General features: G+C 38.8%; 2 protein-coding genes across 2 annotated transcripts; one reads left to right on the forward strand and one right to left on the reverse strand.

Moving 5' to 3' along the window:
• Positions 1–9,388: 9,388 nt before the first annotated feature.
• Positions 9,389–13,206, reverse strand: LOC139725861 (uncharacterized). Its single transcript, XM_071636939.1, has 2 exons — positions 11,962–13,206; positions 9,389–9,511 (listed from the first exon to the last, which is right to left on the reverse strand). Exons 1-2 carry the CDS (start codon positions 13,204–13,206, stop codon positions 9,389–9,391), a joined length of 1,368 nt encoding a protein of 455 aa, XP_071493040.1.
• Positions 13,207–14,013: 807 nt separating this feature from the next.
• Positions 14,014–20,279, forward strand: LOC139725862 (alpha-N-acetylgalactosamine-specific lectin-like). Its single transcript, XM_071636940.1, has 3 exons — positions 14,014–14,241; positions 16,126–16,363; positions 20,257–20,279. Exons 1-3 carry the CDS (start codon positions 14,014–14,016, stop codon positions 20,277–20,279), a joined length of 489 nt encoding a protein of 162 aa, XP_071493041.1.
• The last annotated feature ends 749 nt before the right edge of the window (positions 20,280–21,028 follow it).

Raw genomic sequence — 21,028 nt, forward strand, 5'->3', positions numbered from 1 at the left:
TTATAGAATTTTTGAACACAGCAGGATATCATATCTATTGAGATTAAATATATATACAGTCAAACCTGTCTATAGCGGCCACCCAAGGGAAACGAAAAAAGTGGCCGTTATAGACAGGTGGCCGCTATAGACAGGTTACCCAACTTAATGTGCATTGCCTATACATGTACATATATCATCGTTGGATACGTCGATAAGAATTTAATGTACATAATGTACTATGCGTAAGTATACACGCGTGTATTTCATGCATTGAACAATGCCGGTGTTTATAAAATTGTTGCACAGTAGCATGTGTACAGTCGTGAAGAAAGCTTTACACTAATGCATTATTATGACTGAATAAGTGATGAATGCAGCGGTGGCGATCACTGAACGTTGCCCATGAATGTCTGGCACGGCCACAAATCAGAAAAACATGCTGAATTACCGGCTCTGTGGCCGCTATAGACAGGTTAAAATCTACCGCGGGAAACAAAATTTGTGGCCGCTGGCCGCGTTAGACAGGTGGCCGCTATACACAGGGTATTTAACAGGGCTTTTCTCTCGGGGGGATTTTTCAGTGGCCGCTGTAGACAGGTGGCCGCTATAGACAGGTGGCCGCTAAGGCAGGTTTGACTGTATATAAAAAGGTACATAATATACTGTATGAAGTTTGTTTGGTTGGTTTTCTTTTTGTTTGTTTGTTAATCAGTAGAAATGCATGGGGTCAGTGCATCAAAACGTGGTATGATTTCTAATATTTGAGGCAATAGATTTATGTTAGCCATTCCGTTACGTCATTATGTCATTGGTGTTTAAGAGTTACTAAAATCGTCAAGAAATATATCACCTTACTACCGTGCTGTTATTGTCTTGATATTCGTATGTAGAAAAAATTGTGACGCACGTCGTTCTTTGTCAGTTTAAACAATTTCATGTCGTAAAAACGCTAAGAATTAAAAACTAAAAGCACCACTGTCAAGTATTCATGTTTTTCATTCTTTTCTCTTGATCAATGGATGATTTTCAAGTTCGGTGCTAGAGCTAGTGCTATCTTAGCACTGGCACCGGCAATTAAACTGAACTTGGAATCAGTCGGTGTTGGGAGTTTGACCTCAAAATTATGAGTATTGCCGGTAGTTATTGCTGAGCCTGGTTTAATGTCGTGTGCTGAACCGCGCTCCACCGTTTGTGTTGGCGATTTACGTGCTTTTTTACCCATCGGCCAACACTATCCCCCGAGAATTATCATCTTCGTCATTTATGTCGTTCAAGATCCATGCAGTTGTTCGCGTTGTTGGGTGAGACCGACATTTACGTCCATGCAAAGTAAATGCTCGTTGTAGGCCTACGTGCAAAGTCTATGCTAATGCAATGGTCGCCCACGTAACGCTCTTGACATGGCTACATAAATCTGAGCTTGGGGGCAAGATTAAGATCGTATCTTGGAGAAGGGGTAAAATTTGTGGCATTTTAATCTTTAACTTTGTGAGCTATAACTTTTTTTTCGTTGCACAATTCCCGCGGACTCTGAGTGGTGCGATGCTAGCACCTCTTGTTTGAATCGATAATTTTGATCGGTATCGCTTCGTTAATCTGACCGTCTGTGTTGGAGCTCGATTTAGGGCAGTTACTTAGGAGCTAAAGGCCGTGTCACACCTTTCCGGGCAAGCTACGCGGGCTTGTGGCGAGGAGTTAGTTTCCAACACGTAGAAGATTTTCCGCGGGCGAACAAGAATGTTTGCAATTTTCGCATTTGTTTCTTACCTACTAGACGCGTGCTACTTAGCTTCTACTTGCGTGCATTCCGTGTCACCTGCGTGAGAGCCAACTCCTGCGAGGTGCTGCCGGTAAGGGTCTCCTACTGGTGTTCTGCGTGTACCTCTGCGAGCGAACCCCACGAGTCACTCAAAACAAGTTTTGAGCATGCTCAAGGCCTTGTTATACCGTATCTGGGGAAGTTTTGCGGCTTGACTTGCGGGGAAACAAATTTGCTACCTGGAGCTCTCCGCAGTTGGTCCGCACCTGACAGTACCTAGCGCGTATCTCGCCTGTAGTTGCCCGGAGGTGCTCACGCAAGTCCGATTTAACCGCACCCAAGTTTTGAGCATGACCAAAACTTTTTCCGGGTGAGTCGCGGGGATGCCCGGAGAGATCCACGCAGAACGCCAGTAGGAGGCCCTTAGCGGCAGCACTTCACAGGCAACTCCCTCGCAGGTACTTCGTAGTCCCCGTATGCAGCCAAGATAATGACATTCCGTGGGACTTTAGTCATTCCTTCAGAGGAATTCCTTCACTGAGTTGTCAGCCCCCACGCGACTGGTACAAAGGTCACACAGTATACCCGCAAGTAGAATTTAAGTAGAACGCGTCTAGCAAGTAAGACACATGAGCTGGCTTGCCCAAATCCTTGTTCGCCCTCAGAAATTCCCGGTATGCTGGAAAATCCCTACACGCAACAGAATTCATAGCTTGCCCTAAAGGTGTGACAGGGCCTAAACATGGTTGCGGGTAAAAAAATTTGCGTGCACACCTCCGGGTGACTACGGGTGAGATACGTGCTAGGTACTGTGATGTGCGGCTCATTCCGGAAACCTCCGGGTAGTAAAAATTGTTCTTTGCAAGTCGCACGCAAGGCTTGCCCGGAAAGGTGTGACACGGCCTTAACACTAGCACTAGCCCAAGTACAGAACTTGAAATCACCCAATTTTGTACATATTCTTACTTGTTTCCTGTTTGTTTGTCAGTAATAAATGCATTCCTGTACGTGTTTGTTCATGTGTGTTTACTATAAGATATTGAACTGTTCGCGTGTGGGTATCAGAATGAAACACAAAATGAAATACGAAATGAAAAACTAAAACAACCAGCAATCAGTCGTACATGTTTCTGTTATTGAGGTGTATTGATACATGGTGTTATTCCTGGTCGAATATCTTCAGAATGGTGATTAGTTAGATACATAAGTATTTGAGACTGGAACGTAAATTCATTAGAATGAAACACTGGAAATGTAAAGAAAAAATATGTACATACTGTAACGCAAGTTATGAGGGAATGACACAGTCACTTCACTATTTGCATTACGTATATTCATATTGACTGTTCAATAACTGCTTCCTGAAAAATTAGCAAAACCTCCAAAAGTCACAACTTGTGCGAGGAAAATTGTACTCCTTCTTTGCAAACTAACTTTAAAAAAATACCTTCATGTGAAGTTATTCTTCTTCAAATGCTTGATATGTTCTACACTTGTAATTAATCACTGCAAGTTTTAGCCAAATCGGGTAAAAAATAAAGAAATCACAGCTTTGCAAAGTTTAACAGTCAGTAGAGGGCACAAACAGCTTGTGACGGATTTGTGAACTTGTCTATAAAGGTTTAATACTCATACAATTTCACATTTTTCCACTTTTCTCAACAATCCAAATGCGGCACGATAGAATGCATTTTTCAAGCTCGTATTTTGAAGGAGAAACATGTTTATAATGTGAAACAAGATAAAGCTTTAAAATGCTGACATTTTGTTTAGAAAATAAATGGAGAGTTGTCCACAAGTTCCGCCCTGAGTAAGTCTGTTAATTTGTCGCCCGCTACGGCTCATTTATTCAAAGAGCCGTAGTTTCCTTATTATTTGTCCAATGTATCTCGAATTTGCAAAGAATAAGTCAAATATTATGTCAAGCATTGAATCAGAGAAAGTTCATCAAACGGTATTGGTTCTCTTAAAGTGGACTGGAATTCCCCTTTGAGTGCGAGACACCGAATGAAGGGTTTAAAGGAATCGTAAAGTTTTGGTTGAGACCTAACTTCAGGTTTCTAACATTTTTGGTGATATAATGAGAAACATCTTATGAAGTATGAAAGGGCATGTAATTCCGATAGGAATTCAACGTTACTTGATAAAAATTGGTGTTGAAATAGCTGAGATATCCCAAACAGAGTGATACTAACAAAAAAGGGGGGTTATCCCCCCACACATTTTGGGGGCTCATTACGAATGAAAAAAAAATCAACAATAAATCCACAGCACCAATTTACCTCCAAAGTTATATCACAGATTTGGACATAATGGCCCAAATTCACGAAGGTGGTACAAATGAAACCATGGTTTAAACCATGGACAAAAACCATGGAGCGCCAGTGTCGCACGGAATATTTCGTTACGAAATTGGTCATTTCGTCGACAAAATGACCGTTTTGTTAACGAAATTATCATTTCGTGGACGAAATGTTTATTTAGTTACAAAATGTTGTCATTCCGTTACAAAATAATCATTTCATCGACAAAATGACTGATTTCGTAACGACGTAACGACACTTGGCGCTCCATGGTTTTTGTCCGTGGTTTAAACCACGGTTTCTTTTGTACCACCTTCGTGAATTCGGGCCATGGGGGGGGGGGGGGGTAAGCCAATCCCAGCCCCCACCCCAACCCAAAAAAACGTTCACGGCGGCCATTGACACATACTCTATTCTCATGTACTATTTGTTACCAAAAAAAAAAAAAAAAAACACCACACATTTCCAACTTTTGATTCTTAACAGTTCCAAAACTTTATATCAATTAATACTGACATTGATACAGGCAATAACTGAGGAGTGTGCAGTTTGTTGTAGGTAATCTAAAAATTAAAGCGTAAATAAGTTTCATCGAAATCAAGATTTATTTTTAAGTTAGGGTTCAGATTTTGCTCTATTTTCAACCCTCTGTACAAAACTTTAACAATGCACAGAGCTCAGTTGGTGTGTATATGAGAGTGTGGTTAACATCCAGACAATTATGGTCCTGAACAATGGCCAGGGTTTGATTGCTCTTTTATTATTCATGAGAATGATATTCCATTATCACAGTTAGTCTTTATTCATCCTAAGATGTAGTGTATGAAGGCACATGAAAACATATACTTACTTTTTTCATGTGTATGCATTTTGCCCTTTGCAATGAATTCAGACTAGTAGTGCTCAGGACAATCCATCATGAATTATTAATGCAGCATCCACATGCCGAGGAGCAAGACACCAAGCACTGAAAAAGCGGGTATTCGTGGTATTCATATCTATTTTTCAGGGTTATTGTAAGCACACACTGACATATACATCATTGGTCCCCTTGTAAAGTTCAGTTTTGTACAGAGGGTTCAATTTCGGACCAAAATCTGTCTTCATAGTCAAATCTCCTCCAATATATACACTCTTTAGCTATTACTCATATTAATGACAGTGTTATCTAATATTTATTTTTCGAGCTCTTTAGGATCAAAAGTGGGAAATTTTTTTTTTTTGTAACACCTAGTATGTGCCCGCTCACACACTCTTAAAACGCACACACACAATGACACTATAGAGATCAGTGCACTATACATACTGTATGCTGAAATGTACAGTACTTTATATTTCCCGTTATTTTCTATGTGTACGTATAGGCCTATCCTACACAAGTAATTCCTGATCAATCATTTTCTTTGCCAATATGTGGATAGGTCCTTTATGTATATGTGTGTGTGTGTGTGTGTGTGTAGGGCCTATATGTGTGTGTTTCTTTGAGGGTGTGTATTTGTTTCTCTTTTAAGATGATTTCATAACAATGAACGAACTTCGAATAAAGAATAAGGAAACGAAAATGTTCTTGTGCGTGTGTTTCCATGTATGTATTATGTGCATGTATACGTGTATGTGTATACCAGTGTGTTAACCCTAAATCCCAAGCTATTTTCACCCTTCGGGGGGGGGGGGGGCACATTGTGCACCCCCTATGTAACTTTTTGTTTTATTATTTGATGTATCATCGTCATATTTGGCACATGGTTAGAGCAACCTATACTCTATACATGAACGTACATTTAAATTTTCTGAAGATCACACATGGAGGGCGCTATTTACCAAATATAAAGAAATACATAGGAAATTTGCTGAAAACAAGATTTGTCTGAATGATTTCTTTATCCCCAGTGCATATGTCTTATTACTGACCAATCATTTTCATATTTGCCACAAATGATAAGGGAGTGGAATCTTAGTATTTGTTATGGTTGAAATTTCTCTAGATCACCACATGGGGGTGCTCTTATAACAACATAAAGAAATAGGTACATTATGAGACCTGTGATGAAATGTTTGGGATAGGTACATCTATAGTTATCACATTTCGTGTTTTCATAGTATTCTAATTTTGAGTTTGCAGATTGATAATATGATAAACTTATAATATTACAGGCTTAACTTGAGTGAAGGAATCAAATTGACAGTAAACAGAAGAGCAATCTTTGGAAATACTTTTGTTTTCAATTATTGTCTATCATATCTATTTCTTTTATGCCTTTATCACATAAAAACAAAGGAAATGATAAGAAATAATTTCCAGGACCATAATTACTTTATATTTTGCTTCTTCAGCAAATTTCAGCCAAGAAGCGCCCATTCAATACACTGTAATATAACTAATTGAAATTTTAACAGAAAAAAGATGCGAAATCTGACTGACATGGTTGTCAGTTTGTGGTTGTTGGAGATCAAAGATTAGGCCTTTACATTTGTATGTGTAGGCATGAGCTTAACTAACGATTACGGTAACATATTCTATCCGATTTTTGTTTTGTTTTGTTTTTTTGTTTTTTATTGTTCCATATTCCACATTTCAACAAATACATAAAACATAAACATCACAATACAAAAGCCTGGATGAATTGTCACGTACAGCTTATAAGACAATAAAACATGTGAAATATGAGGAATCTACATAGAAGCATTGCTTGTAGGGTGTAGATTCCCAGATGCGGGTGTGAGATTATTTCTTACTTGGGTATGTAATTAAAGGAATGACAATTTCTGAGTTGGAGAAATATAAACGCCAAAAATTAAAAAGAAAAAGAAAAAAGAAAACAATGAAAACAATGTCCGCGGCACAGACTTCTTGAGTGTTGCGTGATCACCCGAGCGAGGTACAAGTCAGATGCAGTGTACAATAGCAGAGATACCAAATGTGTACAACGGAAGTTCAGGAGATAATACAGAAATCACGAGCGAGGCACATGTTACATAATCGATAATGTCAGTAATGTGAAGTATGAACAGAGAATATCGAGGAGGATTGAAGAATAGCTATACATATGAATTCAGAAAAACTAGTTTAAGTTTATGTTTAAATGAATAAAGAGACTGAGATTGGATTATTTCTCTATCCAACTCATTCCAAAATTTAGGTCCTGTAGTGGTTATTGTTTTTAAAGCAGATACGGTTCGTATACAGGAGAAAGATGAAAAGAATCTTTTTGTCTAGTAGGGTAAGAATGAACTTCAGTATTTTTGACAAACATCGAAGAAAACACATCAGGGAGACCACCTGAGTTTAATTGATACATAAATGACCCGATATTAAAATGATATAAATCCTGGATCTTAAGTGTTCTACTGGAAAAGAATAAGACATTAGTGTGTTCGAAAAATGTGGCGAAGTTAATTATCCGTATAGCTCTTTTCTGTATCAATAACAAAGAATTAAGTCTAGTTGTACAGCAGTTTCCCCATGCCAGGATTCCATAACCTATACAAGGCAAAATAGAGTAGAATACAATGAATGCAGAACATGTTTAGGAAAAAACTGTTTTAACTTATACATAACACCTACATTTTTTTGATAATAATTTACGCAAAGAATCAACATGAACTTTCCATGTCAACTTACAATCAATATAGAGACCAAGGAATTTTATATATTCCACCTGGTTCAATTCTACGTCGTTTACAACCAACTTACCCGGTAAAATATTGATTATATTGCTAAAAAACCGTGAAACAGTCTTTCGTGCAATTTCACTATCATTAGGATAATCATCTATTCTTTTTGTGACAGGATTGGTTGAGTGGTGATGTGTAACACAACTCAAGGAATTGCGACCGATTTTTTTTTTTTTGCTATTTGCTTTTATTTGTTTTACTTCACCCGACATTGGACTTGCACCTGGGCCCTGTTTCATAAAATTGTTCGTAAAGTTACGAACGACTTACGAGCGACTGGTGATCAGTTCTTGTGGTGAATTATTGAAATTCTAGTTATAAGTATAGCACATCGCAACTGATCACCAGTCGCTCGTAAGTTGTTCGTAACTTTACGAACAGCTTTATGAAACACCCCCTGTGAATGTTTGCTGCAGTCCTACAATTCAGAGGTACTTTTTCTTTGCAATATTTATATTCTCACCGACTAACCCAAATCTGATTTATTCAAGTCATGCGAGTGTTCAAAAGTAATAAATGGGGAAAACCCATTCTTTTCTTTATGGCTACTGTTCTGAAACTTGTAGGTGTATAGAGACTTTGACTTTCAAAGGGGAAATGAATTCACTCCTGGACCATTTAAACATTGTAAATACGTTATTTTATGAGTCGCATACAAGGTGACATCACAGCGATTGCCGATCCTACCCGCGTGAGCACGAGAACACATCCCTCTCATCTTTTCCTCAACCATACAGGATTTAGATCCTTAAAGTGTAACCCTGATTTTCGACCTGCCTCTCAAAGCGAACATGCCTCTCCTAAAGCGTGATGGTAAGTTTTCAGTGCTTTGCGCCATGTTGGCATGTACGTAATAATCATTGTTGAACCTGCGATGATTGCTTCTGAATTGAGTTACCCTTCATATTCTCGAAAGGTTTTTCTTTTTAAGATTGCTTGGGGGATAGTTTGCAAATGTAGATCTTCAACTTATATGGTTGCATGTCATTATTGCTTTTTGTGTCATGAATACTGTTTTGTCTTTTCTGTTGGGGGGGGGGGGGCGGTACTTGCGTTAGGTTATTTCTAAGTAATCTGTGAGACGCCGATGGATCTATTATTTTCGCTTTCATTGAATGTTATTGCATCGATTTTGATATGTGTGTGTGTGTTTGTGTGGGTGTGTGTGCATGCGTGTGCGTCAAATATTCATTATACAAACAGACAAAACTAAACAGTATAGAATAATTATAGCTTAGATAGTAGGCCTATGATATCTAGACCCTACCCATTTCTCCTGTGAAATGTTGTACATGTAGATGTATAACTTGTTATCATACTAGAGGGTGTTTTATTTCCGAACTTTCACGATTCTCGACGCAGAGCGAACGTAGGCCCTTCGTATTTTTTTTCTTTTCATTTCAGAAACTGATTTGAACTTGCTTTCACCAATCACTATGTGAATCAAATAGCTATGCCTTCATTATCTTTCGACACAACTTCGTGGACTCCATACATAGGTTGAATGAAAGGGTTGCACAAAGGTGTGTTTCTTTTATTGAAGACACACTGTAGCTTGTCAATGAATCACAGTAGTAGCAATCGGTTTCGGTTTTCCTTTCGGACGAAGTACGCAATTTGACAGTGAAAATCGGTGATGCTCAATGCATTGATGAAGATAAAAAAAAACTCACATTAATATAGTGGAAGCTGCTTTCATGCTCGGTTTGGGATACTCTTTAACTACCGGTTGGTCCCAGTCAAGAGACTCAATGAGAATCTGTCCCTCACTCAAGAGGCGGCAAAACGTACTCTTCGGTTTGGAAAGGGGTATAAAAAGGGCATAATGATGGCAAATAAAAAAAAAAATCAATGAGATTCGTCTAGATATATCAACAAAAATGCAGGTATATGTAGGCCTAATATATTACACTCATAAATGAACGGATTCTCGTCAAAAGCCTAATAAAAGATGGGACCCATCTTTTATTACGATCGCTTTGTTTTACTTTGTTTTTGGGTGCCTCAGATATACCAAAACCAATTTTCATCAAATAAACTTTGAATTCCTCTTAGAATGGTATTCTCTGTACTATTTCATGAGTGGCTTCCTGGTATCTCGAAAAAAATTAAAAGCCACATTCTCATCTCCACCAATACTATACTATCCCTTTAAAGTTTGGTGCGGGGCGGTCATTTGGCTCAATCGGTTGCGCGTCTGCCTCCACATCCAAAGGACGTGCACGGGCTCGATTCCTGAGTCCATAGAGAAATGATGACTGTGTTATCATTCCGTCCCTCTAGTAACAGGCAAAGCGCTCAGTCCCTCGGATAGGACATAAAAATGGAGGTCTCATGTTTGAGAGAGTCACCACTCTAGACTGAAGAGAGAATTAGGCCCAGTCATCAGCCGTAGTAATGAGTTGGGTAGCAATTAAAACTTTCTTTCTGAAACCATGTTGTTCATCCGTGAAAATGTCGTTTGTAGCAATGTGCATGCAGATATGGCTTAATACGGTATGTTTCATGATCTTACTATATAGAGATGCAAGTCGGAGATATTGGCCTGTAGTTGCTTGGACTTCCACCACCCGCATTGTGTATTGGTGTAAACAAGAACATGTTTCCATTCAGGAGGGACGAGCCCAACCTGTGCTTATACTCTCTTGAAAAAGAAATGACAAAGCTTGGAAAATCTCATGTGCTAGCTGTTTAAAAGTCCTGGGGACAATTCATCAGGGCCACTGGTTTTGCCTGAATCCAGTTGAAGCAACTCAGTGCTCTTCCACACCAGGACGATATTTGTGAGGGTGCCAGATGTCACTGAAAAAGATCTGCTGATGTGAATTTGGACCTTAATTGCTGGCATCAGTGAAGACTGAACTGATGTACTAATTGTTGAGACATCCAGTTATCTATGTCTGTCTTACAGAGCTTATCATCTTGATGTAGCAGTAGTATGCCTTTAAGTTTTCAGAGCGTCGGTGCTTGACATACGACCAAAAGGTTTTGGCTATTTCCTATGGCGTTGCGTACGTATTCATGATGGGCTTGATGGACCAGATTGGCAAATTTATTTCTATACTGCCTTTATATCTGCCATTTGGAGGTGTACTAGGTTGTTTGTGAGCCTTCTCGAATAGGCTATCTCGCTTCCTCATAACCAGCGTTTAAGTTTGGTCGAGATATAATTATGGCAAGTTGAGTCTTGATTTTTAATAGACACCTTGGATGGGATGAGTTCTCCCTAGCATTTGTTGAGTGTTACAAAGGAAGCAATTTTGAATCAGTTTTCATCTGCTGTGATTTTCTCTGGTGACGAAGATGAGATAAATTCCAATAAAAAAATCTTCCAATGATTCTTTAAGTTTCTGGCGGTCACGTTTGTAGAATTGATTAATACATTTTTCTCGGAGGCGTCTGGAAGGTCCTTTTGTTGGTGCTGATTGTGAATGATATAGAGCTGTGATCTGATTTTCCAGGATGAATATCAGACTTCAGACACCAAGTTTGGGTTGGATGCGAGGATAAGGTCTAGTATGTTTGATGACATGGCACATGCAATATCTCTATCTACTTGGGTTACGGATCTTAGTTGATGAACACTTGCATGGTTGGAGTTTGCAACACTATATGCTGATCCCCCTCAATATCAAGAAGGTTGGAATCACCACGGATTATAACACTAAAGTGTGACTGCGACGGTGGTTTAGAGGTAGGTTTTAGATGTATTCACTTCCAGAAAAGGTTAACGTGGGAATTTCCAGTGCAGTAAAATTAAAGCTCGACTAAAAAGAAGGAGTCTTTTTTTATCTTGCCACAACAATGAACATTTGATCAAAATCAGCTGAAAAAATGAGTTTATGACGCCTTGAAGTTTCGCTAATTTTTCAGAAACAGTTCTTAAAAAGGACAGTCAATATAAGTATGCAACTAGTGAAGTGATAATGCCATCCTCTCACAACTTGCAATGATCTTTACATTTCTAGTTTTCATTCAAAAACAATGTCCTTGTCTTAAACCCTGATATATCTTACTATTCATTATTCAATTCAATTCAATTCAATGGTTTATTTATTTCCATCATCACAAAGAAAAGAAAAGAAAAAGTTGACATAATCCAAAGTCACGGAGAAAACAGTTTCGTGACTCGTCCGAGTCACTTCTTCAGCTCTGTCTGGCTGGCGAGCATTCACCCGTGGAGGGTGAATGGGCGATGTTACTGCCTTTATTGTCTGTACGTCGAGGAATTTTCCGGATCACCGACTTGTATGTTGGTGAAAGGTTGTGTCGGAGTCCCCCTCCCCTATTGAGTGAAGGATTTTCCGCATTCACATACACAGCTTCACGGACTCCTCTTTCAAACCATCTGGTTTCCTTGTCAATGATGTCGACCTCTTTGTCTTCAAAAAGGTGCCCCGTGTTCTTCAGGTGGGTGAACACGGCCGACTCGTTCCCAGCTGAGCTGGATCTACGATGTTGGTAGAGACGTTTGTGGAGAGGTTGTTTGGTTTCGCCGATGTAGTTTTCTTTGCAGTCTTTTCCCTGACACTTTATCCTGTAAATTACATTGTTCCGTTTGTGTTTTGGGATTTTGTCTTTAGGATGAACTAGTCTCTGTCGAAGAGTGTTGGTCGGCTTGAAATATACAGGAATTCGGTAGAAGCTGAAAATCCGTTGGATTTTCTCCGACAGTCCTTGGCAGTATGGGACTGAAACCCCTCTGCCTCGTTGCTGGGTTGTGCTACTGGAAGCCCTGTCTCTGACGTCCCGTTTGCGAGGGTGAAGGGCTTTCTCAATGCTCCAGTGTTTGTAACCGCAGTTTTTCAGGACGGTTCGTAGGTGTTGATGTTCCTTTTCCTTTGTCTCTTCAGAGGAAGGGAGGTAGGATGCTCTGTGAAACAGAGTTCTTACAACTCCAAGTTTGTGAATAAGTGGGTGGTGGGAGTCGAACAACAAGTACTGGTCTGTGTGTGTGGGTTTGCGATAAACTGAAGAACATAAGGTGCCGTCCTTGTTGACCGTGATCAAGCAATCCAAGAAAGGGAGACTGTTGTCCCTGATGTTCTCCACGGTGAACTTAATGAACGGATCACAGTTGTTAATGTGCTGAAAGAAACTGTCCAGTTCGGTAGACTGTATCTTGACCCATGTATCGTCAACGTACCTGTACCAGTGGGAGGGCCCTGTTCCATTAAATGAGTCTAGAGCTGATGTTTCAAAGTGTTCCATGTACAGGTTGGCTAGGACTGGAGATATGGGTGAGCCCATGGCGCAGCCATGCTTCTGTTTGAAGAAGGCGCCATTGTACACAAAATACGTTGTGGAAAGACACAGTTCTAACAGCTGGCAAATTTGTTCTGGGCTCAGTTTGGTCCTTTGATGTAAGCTGGTGTCACTGCTCAGGCGTTCCCTTACTACTTCAATAGCTTTGTCAGGAGGTACACTCGTGAACAGTGCGGACACATCAAAGGAGGCAATGGTCTCATTCTCCTCAACCTTAAACATAAATTGACCAAGTTGAAACAAATACAACTCTTTTATTTTCAGAATTTTGTGCTCAAGGAAAAGCTTGTCAGTATGTGCTCGGATATGAAGGTTAAAAACGATTCTGAGCGCCATCTTTTGCAGAAGAAAAAGTTTATCTAACAATGTCGAATATGTATTCCCCCAAGCAAGAATTCCGTAATTCAAGTACAGCAATACCAAACTTGAATAAAGCGTAATCAAAGCCGAAGAAGGAAGATAATATTTCAATCTATTCATTATGCCTATGTTACGTGCAATTACTTTGCAAATATTGTTTATATGACACTTCCATGATAACTTATTATCAACACAAACACCTAAGAATTTAATAGACGAAACCTCTTCTAGGGGAGTAGTGTCAAATATAACATTACCTGGTAATCTATCTAAAGAATTACTGAAAAACATATATACTTTGTCTTCTCAGTATTCAGTGACAATTTATTTGCATATATCCATTGTGAGACATTCTTCAATTCATCATTCACTGTAGTAATTAAAGTATTAGGGTCAGGGTGGGAATAAAAAAAATTGGATTGGAATAAAAAAGATTGTTCTGAAGTTATTCAACCAGGAATAACACAGATTTAGATTAAACTTACACTCTTGTTTTCGCAAGATTTTACTCTTTCTCATCGGAATCACTTATGAAGTAATTCTTTGAAACTGTTTGAAATTTTAACTTTTCTAAGGAATAACTGCTGTATTATTCTTAACACTCCTTTCTAATGTGCAGTAACGCAGGTCTTTAAAATCGGCGTAATCCTCGTTGGCTTTGCCACGGCAATGTCGGCCTCCGCATGTCAGACATGTCCGGCGTTGTGGCTCGAGTACGACGGAAGCTGCTACCGATACTTCGGAGAACGCGTGATCCAATCGGAGGCGGAGGGCCTCTGTAACACCTTCGAAACAAACAGTGGGCAAGGGTCACTCGTATCGATCTCAAATGCAAGGGAGAACGACTTCGTCTACGATATCTTCCGCTCCGTAGTGGGAGACGTCGAAAATCACATGGTGAGTAGTCTTATCTTATGATGCAAATATATTTACACATACATTCATTGATTGATCAGAGTACCAATGCATAAGGACTGATATGGAATGCAAGACCGGTATCGCACTTATGCCCCTTTTACACTTTCACGGATTGCTTCACGGATGACCACGGATCGTCATCCGTGGTGTTCCGGCATGCAAACTATCTATTTTCCTCTCAATGCCGGTGTGAATACGATCCCAACTGGGTGCCTACACGGACAAGTACGGAGGCTACACGTACAATTAAAGTGCCTACACGAACAGACAAGCAACGAACGCGAACCACAAGGGAAAAGATACGGAGCTAACACGGATATCAAGGAAAAGCACGGATGCAGCTGGGTCCCTTCGCGGTCTTTACACAGATGTCCCTAAAATGTTGATAGATGACATTTACTTTTGCTTTGGATACTTTATCATTCTCGGGCAACATGCCGCCAGAGCTAATAACAGCAGCCTACATACTGTACATGACATACGCCTGGGCTTGTCGACATCAGGCAAATCTCTTCTCGCAAACTCTCATTTCGCGAGAACATCATGACATAAACAAAGCAAAACAAAACAAAGCAAAACAAAACAAAACAAATAAAAAAAACACACACACAAATCATCAAGGAAATGTGTGTGGGTCACTGAAGCTTCTCAGGCTACAATTACTCGAACAGTATGAGGGGTTCCTGGCTGTACCGATGGGGGAAGATGTGAGCAAATTTCATGGACTTTACGAGCTTGTATTGGCAAAATACACGAATTTCTCATCCCGGATGGAGCCGATGCTAATACGGACGTCCCGATGTGTACACGGATTGTCCCGGAATGAGTACGGAGGCAACACGGAATAGCCAGTGCCTACAAGGAAGGAATACGGCGGCAACATGGAGTAGACGGTGCCAACAAGGAAGAGTTCGTATTGATTTTCATCCGTGATGTCCGGGATGAGAAATTAAGCAAGCTTAATTTTTCCCGCGGACATGCCGGATGATCAAGGATAATGCCGGATGACTTCACGGAGTCAACACGGTCATGCCGGAAACAGTACGGATGATCCCGGATCGACGATCCGTGGTCATCCGTGATGCGATCCGTGAAAGTGTAAAAGGGGCTTTACACTAAGAGAAATGTCACTATATTTCTACGTATCCTTCACCTGTTTTGCCATCTAGTACCAAATTTGGAAGATAACTTTGACCCACTATATGTTTTCTCTTTCCATGTTTCTGTCATTGCTCCCCCATGGCTATCATTAAAAAAAAAAAAAATCTTGTCACTTTGATTCACTTATATTCAGCTTGATTTCGGTTGAATTTCTCCATTTGTTAACATTATTTTTGTTTTACCATAAGCCGTCACTCTGTTGTGCCGTTCCCTCACTCTCTTTCATGTTGTAGCTGCGGCAACACCAAGTGTAATCACAAACTTCAAGATCTCATTTTTCTTTCACTACATCTATTCTTCCTTGGCTTCTTCGGCTCCTCCTCCCCATTTAGGAGTAGGCCTATAAAGGTCCTACTGTATCAAGGTGTACGAAACCATTACAACGCTTTAAATTACGCCGTCACCGTTGGGCCAGAAACTGCTCAAATTACGGCACTCTTCTCCCTTGTTTAAAGAACAGGTACCTTTCACTGCCGGCAGGACATTGAATGTGGAAATACCCTCTCGAAGACTAATGCTGATTAAGAATAACAAGGCTATACAGTGTACCGTAATTGAATACTGCTAATAAAAGCCTGGTATGTTGAAGAAAAACGTATCAAAAACTGTTTCAATACGTTTAATTCGCACACACACATAGGACATAATAATACACAGACACACAACAATGTCACTTTCTGTCCCCGGATGTCTCCGCTACAGAGTGGTGATGATCCAGTCTACGGCTACTGGATAGGACTGTACCGGCAGGATAATGGCGCTCCATGGCTGTGGACGGATGGGACCACATCTGATTACAGAAATTGGAGGGCGGGTGAACCAAATGATAGCAATGGAAACGAGGACTGTGCTAATGTGTGGCGCGTTGAAGACAAGAACGATAATTTCAAAGACTGGAACGACATCGCGTGTAACACTCCATTCAAGATTCAGTACATATGTGAGATGCCTAAACCGAGTTCTGCTGTGACACACGCTAGCTCTATATTTTTGATTTCCTTTCTTTTTGCATTTCATTTTTTGCTTAAGAATTGAACAACGAATTAAAACACACAAACATACACAAACACACAGACACACATGCCGAAATTATTGTTGTTATTCCAAGTAGTGGATCATGCTATACTCTTAGTCCCAGTTTAGTTCCTTTAATACTCTTAGTCCTAGTTTAGTTCCTTTAATTACATAACCAAGTAAGAAATAATCTCACATCCGCATCTGGGAATCTACACCCTACAAGCAATGTTTCTATGTAGATTCCTTATATTTCACATGTTTTATTGTCTTATAAGCTGTACTTGACAATTCATCCAGGCTTTTGTATTGTGATGTTTATGTTTTATGTATTTGTTGAAATGTGGAATATGGAACAATAAAATACAAAAACAAACAAAAGATCGCGTTGTGTTTGGTTGAAAAGACACCATGCAATATTGTTTCATCGAGTTATCCTTATTGCATTCTCTAATGGGATTGCAATTTGGGGTTATCATGAATAATAACATGATAATAATCATGATTCTTATAGTAAGCTTGGTTCTTAGATGTTGTACGGATTTGATTGTTTTTCTTAATGCTTTTTACTCCCAGTTGTAAGTTGATTATGTTTAGTCTATGTAATGTGGTATCAAACGTTTGACAGAATTATATCTGCAATGTTAAAAGTTCTGCTTTCCAGAGAAGAAGAAAAATATTCTTTAAGCAGCCAAACATATTTTTATTTCATCTTTTGAATAACTAGGGTTTTGACCAGTATAATCTTACCTGAGTCAAACCATGGGGTAACATCATGGTCGAATACAACAAAATCCTAATATTTGGGGGAAAACGCTTTCATTTGTAGATAAGTCCGACATTCCTTGGTACGAGTTAATCTACACATTTTTGATGATCATTCATGCCCTGATCCTCATTTACATGAGGATCTTAAACCAGTTAATCTGGTGAGAGCATAAATCTAAATTGAGAAGGCTTCAATGAGAAGGCTTCAATTTGAATTGCTAATCAGTCATTAAGCGGTAACGTCAAGGGGATTTTAAGAGAGGGGGAAACTATAGTCATCGTTTACAACACTCTCTTAGTTTCACTTGTATTAGTTTGATGGAATACGCCATACAATACTGGAAGTCATGTACTGACACCCAATTACCTCCACCCCTACCCCCTTCCTCAGAATGTGTGTTATAAAATTATAATATAATTGAGGTAGTGGGTATTATCAAATAACCTCGTCGAAATGTTTCTTCTATCCCATTATGTAGACGTACACTTTAACTTCGGAAAAGCGGAAAATATTTCTGTTTGGGCGTAGTCAGAAAATAAAGTAGGATCGTTATCAGAGCATTAATGCCGTCAATGATTAATGAAATCAGATACTTCGATCGGAAAATGGAAAAAAGTGCGAACTAATGAACTTTCGGAATTACTGTCCTTTTTCTTTTTCGGATTAACTACCCTTCGGAATCATAACGAACCTTGTTTTCTCTCTCTATCTCTCTCTCTCTCTTTCTCTCTTCTTTTTCATTTTTGGACTAACGAACCTTCGGAATAACGAAGTTTAAGCCCCAGATACAATCTATGTGAATTGAGGGAAAGCAGCAATATTAGTAGAACACATTAGGGAATTTTGAAGAAAATAGGATAATCCGTTTAAAGTTCTGAATTGAAAATAAAGCAGTCATGGTTGGATGGGAAGACAACAGCACTTTAAGGGTTCATGTCGTCGAACTTGATCTTCATTCATTCCGTGAGTTTTTGTTTTTGTTTTTGTTTTTTATGGTAGAGGCTTTATGTGTGAATGCAATACCATGTAGGTGTGTATAAATATGTGTGTGTATGTGTGTTGTGTGTGTGTGTGTATACATATATATATATATATATTTTTTTGTACATGTCAATACTTTCTCGTGAAGAAATGGTCAGTAGCATTGATTTATAATCGAGTTGTTATGTTGAAGGGAGATGATTGGCAGTATAAGTTGGTAATGGATTTGTCTCTTGAATGGCATTTGTACCGTTTTTATGTTCATGTTACACCCAGAATGGGTTGATTTATGATTGATTTGAATGAAATCAATAAAATATCATTGAAAAACAAAAAAAAAAGTGTAGTTTACTTTGGATGCATTGTCATTTCGTGGATATGTATTTGCGCACTATGCATACCAGTAAATAAGTATACAATTTTTTGATTGCATTAACTTTGTTAAATGTGGGTGTACTTTTGTGGAGTACTTTGATAGGCGTATGACGCCTATCAATGTTAATCATGATAGTTGTTTGGAGAAATGTAGGCCTATAGGGCTTACATCGATGAACCTATAGTTACTTTTCGCATCAATTTATTGTCTTCACAAGTGGTTCTTTTTTGTTCAAATTCATGAAATTCTTCCGTCGAGATGTTTTCATTGCAACTGATTGACAAATTGCCCTACATCGACGTAAATAAGCACTGAGTTGATCAGAAAAGTTGATCAGCAGGATTCGAACCTACGACCTCCCGGAGGTCATTGCCAAAGCCTTCATATCGTGTGATCACATCGTGTCTACCATCAAAGTTGTTACTCGACGCCCAGATGATGTACATTTCCAGCATCTGAAAGCTCGCACACAAAGACTTTCAAAGACAGCCATGCACCTTTTTCCCATTTTATGGGATCAGCTGCCCATGGACTTGTGCACAGATTTTGTGCTTGTGAACTTTCCAAACTGGCAGCAAAGACTGAAGGCGCATGTCTCGCAATTATTTGATTAGACTACATCTAAAGTATGTTTTTTTTATCTGTTTGCAAGGGTATTTTGAATGGTATATTTTGAATACAAATCATTGAAAATTGAAATTAGTTGATATTTATGATTTTTTTAAAGCAATTGATTTCAATTATGGCACATGTTACCACTAAACTATTAACCTGTACAAAATTGATCTTTCGTCATTGTTACAAAATGTGTTGCCATGTTAACAGTACCATTATGAATGAAAATTATATAATATCATTGTGAATTTACTTAACTCCCTCAGCTTTTGAGCAATTTGACTTAAATTTTGGCACTTTTGACAGCTATGATATACAGTTGTGCAGACTTCATCTTTTTTTTTCGTATTTTTTTCTTCCTGTCAAACATTGTGTTGCCATGGTAACACAATTCTTTAACGAAAATCATCGAAATTGTTTATTCCAATACCTTATTCGGGTTATGAGCATTTGATTTGAGATATGGCACATGTAACTATTAGTAAGCAGAGTGTACATTTGTTCAATGTTGAGCGGTACATTGCCATGGTAGTTCTTTGTTTTGTTTTTCCTCAATAGAAAGCATGCAGATAATCATTGCTGGTTGAGCTGGCTCCCTGGGCGTTGGGTAGGGGTGTTAGTCACGTTGAGTTTTAGTTATTTATGAATTTATTTTTTTTCCTCTCTCTATTTTTCTCTCTTTCTCTCTCTCTCTCTCTCTCTCTTGCAGTTCTGTTTTGTTAATTGTCCAAATATAATGAAATGAAAATGAAACGCTGTAAGGGAATATGGTTTATATGGAAACTTCAAATTTATACATTGTGCATTAACTGTATGTATTTGTAAGTGAGTCAGGTTTTGATGACGGTAGCCATTTAAGAGCTGACATACTATTTGCAATGTCTTATCAATATTTTTTCCTAGTTTTTTATTATGTAGAAAATGACCTGTGATATTTGAATAGAATAAGAAATATTGGTAGTTACACATATCTTGAATTGACACTTACAAAGAAACAGTTTTTTTTTCTTTTATTTATGCCTCTTAATGAAATTTGTATTTTTTCTATATTGTAAACTGACTGTTTTGGGTGCACCAGGTGGATTGGAGAGGATGGCCTGAGGGCCCAAGTCATTTAGTTGGCTCTTTCCAGACCCGGGCTGCCCAACCTGATGCACCCTTACCACTCCGGTGTATGTTCTGATTTCGAAAAAATGTAATATGATATTTGCGATTGAAAGCCGAATAAATGATAGTATAATGAATAGTAAAACTGAAAGCAAGATAATATTCAGATGGGTGAAGGTGTGAGTTTCTTCAAGTCCCACTGGTTCCTTTTTTCCGACATGTTTGTTCATTTACAGCTCAGCAGTTTCGATCTTAACAAATTGCTTGATAGTAAATGACTAACAAATTTCATGTGTAGAGGGAGATTGAAGAAACCCATATCTGAATGTACCAACTGTTTGAGAAATAGTATAAGAAAATAAATTTGCATATTTGCACATTCATTATTGTTTTCTGAATAATTAGCAAAACTTCAAAATGTCATATCCTCTTTTTTCATTCTATTTTGTATAAATTTGTGCTGAGAAAATTGTAAATTTGTACTCCTTCTTTCCAGAACAATCTTTAACTGCACTGGATTTCCACTTTAAAGGAGGAAACACCAGAGGAGGGGTTTAACCCGTTGCGTATACGGAAACCTTGTGGCCAGCGTATTAAAGGGGATGGCTAGTAACTAATCAGTGGGAATCAGTGGAAATGCTGGGGGATGATTGTTCCAATCCTTGTGAGATTCATTTAAGAGTACATTATATATCTATTGTTGTGTGAAAATTATTTGCTTCTGAATTGTCTCATAATATTCA

Source organism: Diadema antillarum, unplaced genomic scaffold, assembly GCF_040938485.1.
Source record: "Diadema antillarum isolate AM-2024a unplaced genomic scaffold, OU_Dant_1.0 seq00000063_RagTag, whole genome shotgun sequence".
Taxonomy (NCBI): domain Eukaryota; kingdom Metazoa; phylum Echinodermata; class Echinoidea; order Diadematoida; family Diadematidae; genus Diadema; species Diadema antillarum.

Excerpts from the sequence above, each read along its gene's own strand:
- LOC139725861 (XM_071636939.1), bottom strand. The coding sequence starts at position 13,206 with ATGTTTAAGGTTGAGGAGAATGAGACCATTGCCTCCTTTGATGTGTCC. Across the intron at positions 9,512-11,961 it reads TTTCACCAACATACAAGTCG|AGTACGTTTTGCCGCCTCTT; the intron begins GTGATCCGGAAA and ends TCCAAACCGAAG.
- LOC139725862 (XM_071636940.1), top strand. The coding sequence starts at position 14,014 with ATGTCGGCCTCCGCATGTCAGACATGTCCGGCGTTGTGGCTCGAGTAC. Across the intron at positions 14,242-16,125 it reads GAGACGTCGAAAATCACATG|AGTGGTGATGATCCAGTCTA; the intron begins GTGAGTAGTCTT and ends TCTCCGCTACAG. Across the intron at positions 16,364-20,256 it reads ATTCAAGATTCAGTACATAT|GTGGATTGGAGAGGATGGCC; the intron begins GTGAGATGCCTA and ends TGGGTGCACCAG.